Source organism: Crocuta crocuta, unplaced genomic scaffold, assembly GCF_008692635.1.
Source record: "Crocuta crocuta isolate KB4526 unplaced genomic scaffold, BGI_CrCroc_1.0 scaffold467, whole genome shotgun sequence".
Classification (NCBI taxonomy): domain Eukaryota; kingdom Metazoa; phylum Chordata; class Mammalia; order Carnivora; family Hyaenidae; genus Crocuta; species Crocuta crocuta.
Window position 1 is genome coordinate 3,846,294 of NW_027530632.1, and position 9,441 is coordinate 3,855,734.

Consider the following 9,441-nt stretch of genomic DNA (forward strand, 5'->3'; position numbering starts at 1 on the left):
TGGTGGCTTTTAACAAAAGAACTCTGAACAAAACCCTTGAGCTCTGGGGGTGTTTTTCAATGAAATTTTGATGGTCTCTTTTAAAAACTTTCATAGTTTATAAACTGCTACTGGCCTTCAGTGATTTTAGTTGAGCTTACTTGATCTTTTAAGGTAAATGTGTGAGAATACCACTTAACTGGGATATATGCTGACATTTAATTTCAACTAACTTTTTTATAAAAGATGAAAATATGTTTCCCTAAGTATGAAAAGATGCAGGCTGTCATTGTCTATCATCATGGATAGCCAGTGGATACTTCCACAGCCGAAGTCGAGGTGGCCATGGCTTTAGTTTTCAAATAAGCGAGACTGTTCTGTAGCCCTGTTTTGTTCCCTTTATAAACTCAACCTCCCAGATTAATTTCAGCTACTCTTCTCAGCCAAAGGAAGAGAGAAACCCTGGATTGGACTCTCTCATAAACAGGATGTGGGGGGAGGGACATCTACTTCTCAACCTCTACTCACTTGAGAAATCTTACCACCAGTTGCAGATGACTTCTCAACCCCTTTCCCCGAGGACAGATCATTCCGACCTTAAAGAGCACATCAGCCCTAGGATGGGGAAGAGGGAACAAGGCTAAGCCTCTTCCAATCCCCTACATTATTTCAAACTGACCAGTTGATGACAATTTCAGTAGGATGGCAACAAGATGGCAGTCACTTTAGTTAAAAGATCTGACAAGCAGAAGTGACAATTGGTTGGAATTCTGCCTGTTAGAAAAAGAACAAGGAACATTTTTCACTTCCCATCCACCAGTACAGAGCCTCACAGGAGCCAGAGTGAATTTCAGTGTCTAATGCTAACCCTTGGCCACACTGTAGTGATTCCTTTGAACCGTGATGCAAGTCATGATTTCATTTGGCTTTAAACTGTTAGAGACTTTATTCTCCATCTTTCTCCCTTAAAAGGTGACCTAGGTCTCCCCTTTTTCAACCCATGGCATTGCTAGTTCCTGGCACCAGGCAGCTAATGCAAACTCCTCCAGCCATTTGGCTTCTTGATATTAAATAAGCAATAAGACCCCACTGGCCTCACCCTGGCTGTCCCACTTGCCTTCCCAGTGGCAAGCCCAAAGCATCCCTTCCCTTTTTCTGCTTCCTGGTCTCAGACATATTCTTCTTCCCCGGGAGCTACCTTGCTCTTTTCCTCACAGATCCACTTTCTCCCAAGTCCTGTATCTTTTGATCAACTCATAGATTTATCCATTTGTTTGACTTTAGTCAGTTGACCTTGTGGCTGAGTTGTCTCATCTCTACAAGAGGGCCAAAAGTAACTTCACTGAGGACAGTATACAAGCGAATGGGTTATTCTGTAGGACCGATGGTAGCAGTATATGTTTTCTGAAATTCTGAAATTGCTATACAGTGACCAAAATATCCTACTAGGAACTTTGCATAACTTCACAATCTCTGTGGATTCCAGTTTTTCAAAAGAGAACGTTTTAAAATTTCTTTAAAAATTCCATTTTAGTCCTTTCTAGATGAAAGTATCTACTCTCTTTAGCTAGGGTAGAAACTGCAGCCGTGAGCATTCTGTTCTTCCACTATTAAAAATATTATAACTTATGTGACATCAAGAACATATGTAAGGAATATTTATTGATGCAAAACCTCATATGTGTGGCAACAGCCACCAAAGACTTGCCTTTGTCCTCTTCCTTAGAGAGCAAGCCCATAGAATCACATTTCTGTTCTTTGAGAATTTTATTCACATTGAAACAGTGTAGGAACATTACATCGTGGTGAATGTTACCTTCTCACTGGGCAATAACTGGAATTTTCCTTTCCTTCTCTTCAGATGAATCCAAGGCAGTGGAGCCATATCTCTGAAAGTGCCAAAGACCTAGTCCGTCGCATGTTGATGCTGGATCCAGCTGAAAGGATCACCGTGTATGAAGCACTGAATCACCCATGGCTTAAGGTACCTGAGCTCATAGGTGGCCATCTATACTTTGTGTGAACCCTTCCAGCAAAAGGGCCACTCTTTGCATGTTTTCTCTGAATGCCCCCCCCCTTTTTTTCTTTAGTTTTGTTCATCTTGTTTGCTGCTTTTACACAGCCTCTGTAAATATCTGAATAGAGGACTATACCACTGTAGTGACGTTCAGCTATCAGGGAACAGAGGCAGATTTAGACACAACGTACCATGGAGGAAGGTCTGTTGGTTCTCCACCAACACAGGTTCCAAAGATGTGCAGCACAAACGAGTGAAGTAGTATAACCAAAAGTTACAGTCTTTACTTTGGGCTGACCGTGTGGTTCATAACATTATTTTTATTTCAAGAGATGCTAGATATGGATTGACTGTTCTAGGAAAATGCGAGCTTTTTAAAAAATTTTTATTTATTTTGAGAGAGAGAATCCTCCCACTGTCAACAGAGAGCCTGATGTGGGGTTCAATCCCAGGAACAGTGAGATCACAACCTGGGTCACACGCTTAGCCAGCTGAGCCATCCAGGTGCCCTGGAAGAAGCTCAATTTTTTCAATTCTTTATCTATCCTATCTCACAGATTCATATTAAGGAAACTTGTAATTTGGGACTTCAGCGCAACAGCACTATTTAATTAAGACATTATATGGTTCAGTAATTCCAGAAAACTCTCAATGTACAGGTGAGAAAACAAAGGCTCACAGAGGTTTGAGAATCTTGACCCAAGTCACAGTTGTCAGTGGCGGAACCAGGATTTTAACTGAGCCTACCAACGACGCTTTCCTTTGTGTGCGAGGTCCTCTCTCTTTCACTTACTCAAGGACATCACTCCAGCAATCTCCCCATTCCTGCATCATTGCTTTTCTGTCTCTGTTGAACCTAATATGCTACTGTTTATTTTTATTACACACACACACCTCCTGACCCTACAGCCACCTCCAGCTTCTACTACTGCTCTTGTCAAGTCAGTAATGACCTTCACATTGCTGAAGTCAAATCTCAGGCCTTCTCCCTTTTGGCATCTCAGTACCATTTGACACCCACCCTGAAACGCTGTCCTCCGTTGGCCTCAGGCCTCCTGGCTCTCCTGGTTTCCCTTATCCCTTTCTGGCTGCGCCTTCTCAGATCGTACTGATTCCTCCTCATCTCCCCACACACACCTCTTCACGTTGGGGTGCTGCAGGCCTCCATCCTTGCTCCTCTATTTCCCTGTCTCCATTCAGGCCTTTGGAGACCTCAGCTAGTTTTAATGGCCTTAAATGCCCTTCGTACCCTGATGAGTCCAGAATTTATACCTTAAGACCAGGCCTCTCCCTGGAGGGATTCTTTCTTAATCCAGAGTGTACACTCTCGCTCCCTGACACCTCTCTTATTTCACCCCCTACTACTCTCCTCTTACTCTGTTCCCTGCATATTGGCCTCACTGCAGTGCTCAGGCAGCAGGCACATCCTGGCTTCAGTGCCTCTGTGTTAGTCCTCTTCTTTCCTCGGAGCTCTCTTCCCCAAACATAGTCATGGTTTCTTCCTTTACCACCTTCAAGTCTTGGCTTAGTAAGAGCTTTCCAGTTCACTCAGTCTAAAATTACGGGGAAGAACGCCCCCTGCCACCAGTATTCCCTGTCACCCCTTCCCTGCCTTAGTGTTCTCCATAGCATTTGTCACAATAAGACACACCTATATTGTGTTTGTAGCCTATTTACCCCCTTTAAAAAACAAGCTGCAGAAGAGTGGGAATTTGGAGTTGATAGTTCACTTCCATCCAGCACTCTACAAAGTGTGTGGCATAGACTAAGTGCTCAATAAATATTAGTTATGATTTAATGAATGAACGAAGGAATGTTCATTATATGATACCATGCTACTTCCCCAGAGATTATGCAGAAACAATAAGATATATTAAAATGTAGATTAATAATGGATCTTAGTGACAGTGACACAGAATGATGAAATTAAACAACAGTTTTGAGATTCCAGTGGATCTTGAGTCTCCATAAGAATATTATCAAATCTGCATTCAACCCTCTGATGTGCAATTCTAGTTATTCTTGACTTGAAACACTCAGTTCTAGCTATTCATGATTTCCCCCAGAAGAGAGTAGGCAAACAGTTCTTAGATATATTCTTAATAATTTCCCCCCAGAAATGACCGGTGTGGGTGGGGTCCCCTTTCTCCTTTGCCTTTCTCAGTTTCTCTGTAATGCGGATCGTTTGTTCATTAGAAGCTAGTTCAAATGCCAAAGTACAATGAAAATGGTAGTCATATTAGTCATTTTTACGATCCTTTAGAAAAGTTAGCTTTCATTATCATACTTATCTTGACTACTAACATTTATTTTTGGAAACCCTCATCCCTGCAGTGAATATACTTCTTGTTCTAAATAATCCAGGCTTAATACATAATAGATTTCTGGCACCAGAGAGACACAGACACAAAAAAGTCAGTAACTTAAATGAAAAAGTTCCAAAAGGCTGTTTGAGCTCAAAATCATGTGCCGTGTCTGAACTAGTTTACCTTGATGGCTTATGTGCCATCTGAAGATGGAAGAATTCCATGAGAAAGTTATCTAGCTGATGTGAATAGCCTTCCTAAATTTAAATACTTGTCCATGTATACTTGTAAATCATTGCTGTGGGTGTAATTGGTGTTGATTTAGTAAACACTAAATTTAAGCTATAGTTCATGTTATGAAAAACTTCTGAGTAACTGCAAATTGAAGAAATAAGATGATGAAAATGCATATAATGATGAGTGTGGCCAAAGTCAGANCCATGACTTTGTGTCAAAAAAAAAAAAAAAGAAAAGAAAAGAAAAAGATTCCTCCAGTAAAACCACAAGAAATGTCCTATTCAGTCATTTCATATCAAAAAATACTTTGAGTAAATAGTCCAAGTAACATGTGAATGTCTTATGATTGTCAAAATATAGTACGTTTAGTGCCTTCATCTAAAGTAGTGATGTTTGCTATGAATATTCATTCCCGCAAAAGACCAACTAAAATTGTATTTTCCTTATAGATGATGGAGCTCTTTCCACACCCTTTGTAGCCTTGATATGGAGACCCTAAAGTACATTGACTGTAACAAAACATGAAAACGATATTTCTAGAAGGCTAGTCCATTTGAATTTTGGAAGAACACCAGAGAGAGAAAGGCGGCAGAGTCAGGCTGCGAAAAGGATTTTCAGATGATACTAATATAACATAAACACATGGAAAGATAAGCTCAAAGAAGCCACAGGGGAGAAGCCTCACAGGAGTACAGGAGGATGGGCTCAGGGAGACCAGTGAGGTACAAGAGAGATCACTGTCTAGAGCTCCAGGGAGGATCACATGTGTTAGTGTGCCTAAAGGAAGCCCTGGCCTCCGTGTGGGAAGTCCAGGGAGCACAGGCGAAGCATCACAAAGTGTTCAGGCCATGTGGGAGTGGGAACAGGAAGCAAACTAATATAATACAAACATCAGCTATTTGAAGGACTGCACAGTAGTAGACTAGAAATTCTGGTTTGTGAGGAGAATACGTATGGTCTAGAATTTCCAAATTAAGTGCTTTGTTTTTGCTTTTGGTTTTTTATTAAAAATTTTTTTAATGTTTATTTTTGAGAGAGAGAGAGAGAGAGAGGAAGGGTCTGAGTTGGGGAAGGGCAGAGAGAGAGAGAGAGAGAGGGAGACACAGAATCCCAAGCAGGCTCCAGGCTCTAAGCTGTCAGCACAGAGCCCGATGTGGAGCTCGAACCCATGAACCATGAGATCATGACCTGAGCCAAAGTCGGATGTTTAACTGACTGAGCCACCCAGGTGCCCCTGTTTTTTATTTTTTTTAATATTTATTTATTTATTTATTTATTTATTTATGAGAGAAAGTGTGTAAGCAGCAGAGGGGCAGAGAGAGAGGAGGACAGAGGATCCAAAGCAGGCTCTGTGCTGACAGCAGAGAGCCAGACACGGGGCTAGAACCCAAGAATCGAGAGACCATGACCTGAACCAAAGTCGGACACTCAATCGACTGAGCCACCCAGGTGCCCCTTAAGTAATTTGGATATTAAGGTGTAGATGGTAAAAAGCTCCTGCAAGCTTTTGAGTGATGACACAGTGTAAGCAACATGCTCGTAGAATTCCTGTGGACACTGTATGTATGTGCGTCATCTGTCAGAATACAAGTGCTAGAGGCAAAGAGAGCCTGTAGAAGCTGTGGCGGTGACAGGGGCCTAGACCCAGGGAGTAAAGTTGGGAGTGGGAAAGAAGTACTCAAACTGAGAGATTTTAAGGAAGGAAAACTGATAAAGCTCAGTTGAGTGATTCGAGGTATTTGGAATTAGGAAGCCCACAGGAGAGTTAAACATGTAGCGTGGAAGTGACTTCTTATAAACCTTTCATTCTGAAATAATTGTAGACTCACAAAGAAGTGGCAAAAACAGGGACACCTGGCTGGCTCAGTCGGTAGATGTCCCGCNAAAATAAAATCTTAAAATATTTAAAAAAAAATTTTTTTTTAATAGAAGTGGTAAAAACAATACAGAATTCCCATGTATACTTCGCCATTCTTCCCCCAGTGATAACACCTTATATAACCAGAACTAGAAAAATGACACTGGAGCACTGAAACCGCAGGCCTTACTCAATTTTCACCAGTTTTTGTATGTATTTTGTGTGCGTGTTTCTATGAAACTTTGTCACATGGAAGTATATAAGCATGACCATAATCAGGATATAGAAGCGCTCTGTCACCCCTTAATGATCACATCCACTCCCTACCCCAAACCCCTGATCCATTTTCCATCACTATCATTTTTGTCTTTTTGATAGTATTAAATAAATGGGATTATACAATATGTAAACTATTTAAGAGAAACTCATGTTTCCTGTATGTTTCTCTCTTCCTCTCAAGCAACTACCACACTCAACAGCACTTCTGACACCAGGAGTGCCTGGGTTTTTTCCCCCACACCAAGCAGTTCTCTGACACACATTTTAATTCAGTTCTGACACTAACTGAAGTCCATGCAGACCCCACAGGTTAAGGGCTCGGTCCCATGAGACTCTCCCCCACTTCCATTGCCAATCACAAGGAGTGGGTCCCCAGGTGACCCATGAACTCTGTCAGACTTGGCTACAAGTTGGAGGAGCCCATAACCCACCCACTCCCAACTTTGGATTTGATTATTTGCTGGAACAGCTCACAGAACTGAGGGAAACACTTACATTTACCAGTTTATTATACGATAAAGAATATGGTAAAAGATACAGATGAAGAGATACATAGAGCAAGATCTGGAAGGGTCCCAAGCACAGAAGTTTCTTTTCCCACAGAAGTTTCTGTTCCCACAGAAGGTGGGGTACACCTCTCTCCTGGCATGTACATATGTTCATCAACCCAGAAGCTCTCCTAACCCCATAGTTTTGGAAATTTTCTGAAGACTTCATCATGTAGGCATGTATTGATCATTAACTCTATTTCCAGCCCCTCTCTCCTCTCAACAAAATGGGAGATGGGACTGAAAATCCCAAGCTTTTATTCATAACTTCGTCTTTCTGGTGACCATCCCCATCCAGGAGCCCACCAAGAGTCACCTCATTAAAACAATGACACTGCTGTCACCTAGGAAATGCTATAAGATTTAGGAACTCTGTCTGGAACCAGAGTCAAAGACCAAATATTAGGACAAAAAAATGCTCCCACTGCTCTTATCACTTAGAAAATTACAAGGGTTTTAGGAGTTCTACCTCAGGAACTGGGGTCAAAGACTAAATGTTAGAACAAAAGATTCTCCTGGCACCCCTACTTAGAAGGGTTTTAGGGCTCAGTGTCAGGAACTAGGGTCAGAGACCAGTGTACAGATTTCTTATTTCTTCACAGATTAGGTGTTTTTAGTCAGGATAATGCCCTTGAGGTCCTTTCAAGTTGTGCATATCAAAGGTTCATTCCTTTTATTACTGAATAATACTCTGCTGTATGGTTGTACAGCACTTCGTTTATCCATTCACCTTTTTAAAAAAATTTTTTAACGTCTATTTAATTTTTGAGAGAGAGACAGAGCACAATTAGGGGGAGGGGTAGAGAGAGAGGGAGACACAGAATCGGAAGCAGGCTCCAGGCTCCAAGCTGTCAGCACAGAGCCCAGTGCAGGAGTCAAACCCGTGAACCACAAGATCACAACCTGAGCCAAAGATTAACTGACTGAGCCACCCAGGCACCCCTGTCCATTCACCTTTTGAAGGGCATTCGGGTTGTTTCCAGTTTGGGGCTAATACAAGTGAAGCTGCTAGGAACATCTAGATACAGATTTTCATTTCTCCAAAGTAAAAACCTGTGAGTGGGGTTGCTGAGTCCTATGGCAAGTATATGTTCGACTTTGTAAAAACTGCCAAATCATTTTCCAGAATACCTGAATGGTTTTACTCTCTTACCAGCAGAATATGAGAGAACCACTTGCTCTATATCCTTGTCAGCACTTGGTAATGTCAGCATTTTTTTAACCTTTTGTAATTGCTTTTAGGAACATTTTTATCTTTTTAAAAAAATTTTTTTTGAAATTTTTATTTATTTTGAGAGAGAGAAACCATGCGCATGTGCCTATGCATGTGCAAGCAGAGGAGGGGCAGAGAGAGAATCACAAGCAGGCTCTGCACTGTTAGTGCAAAGCCAGACACAGGGCTCGATCTCACAAACCCATGAGATCATCACCTGAGCTGAGATCAAGAGTTGGATGCTTTAACCAGCTGAGCCACCCAGGTGCCCCTAGGAACATTTTTATAGCACCTGCTTTAAAATCCCAGTTGGATGATTCTAATATCTCTGCCATATCTGTGTTGGTATCTGTTGGTTGTCTTTTCTCACTTAGGTTGAGATTTTTTTCTGATTCTTGGTATGAAGAGTAATTTTAGATAGTATGCTAGACATTTTTAGTATTATGAGACTCTGACTTTTATTTAAATCTTCTATTTTAGTGGGCAGCTAACCTGATTAAATTCAGAACACACATCCTGGCCCACTTTTAGGGCTGTAGCTCAAACACCAGTTTCATTTTCAAAGCCTTTGCACTACTTGTCTGCTCTGCCCCACTTGTGCGCTGCTCATTCTAAACTGGGGTTTAGTCTCCCGTGTTTGAGACTAAACTGTGGTTTAGTTTCCAAGCTCTTTGCTGTGTTGATCCTGGTTGGTTTTATACCTGGGTTTATTAGGGATGTGCCAAGGACTTCATACATAGATTTAAAGAGCCCCTTCCCCAGCACTCTTCTCTTTGTAATCCTGCCCCTACTCTCTAGGGAGTGGGGCGCCAACTCCTTGCTGTTGTTTGGGTCTAACAGGGCTGAGAGGGTGGAAAGGGCTCTGAAGAGGGGCAGGTCAGCTTTCATGGTGTTCCCCGGGAGTAGGGTGGGTGCAGCCAAAAGGGTTCTGTCCTGCAGAGCAAAAAACCTCTTCTCAGCCCTTGGCTAAAGAGAGTGGGCTTTTCTTGGGGCTCATTTTGTCT

At 41.9% G+C, this 9,441-nt stretch overlaps 1 protein-coding gene across 1 annotated transcript in view; it reads left to right on the top strand.

Moving 5' to 3' along the window:
- The window catches only part of CASK (calcium/calmodulin dependent serine protein kinase), a gene marked incomplete at its 3' end in the record, with an annotated part of 276,912 nt that overhangs the window by 142,926 nt on the left and 124,545 nt on the right, over positions 1-9,441 (top strand). The window contains exon 7 of the mRNA XM_077768526.1: positions 1,841-1,963. Within this exon, the coding sequence (XP_077624652.1) occupies positions 1,841-1,963 (123 nt within the window). The remainder of the gene's footprint in view (positions 1-1,840; positions 1,964-9,441) is intronic.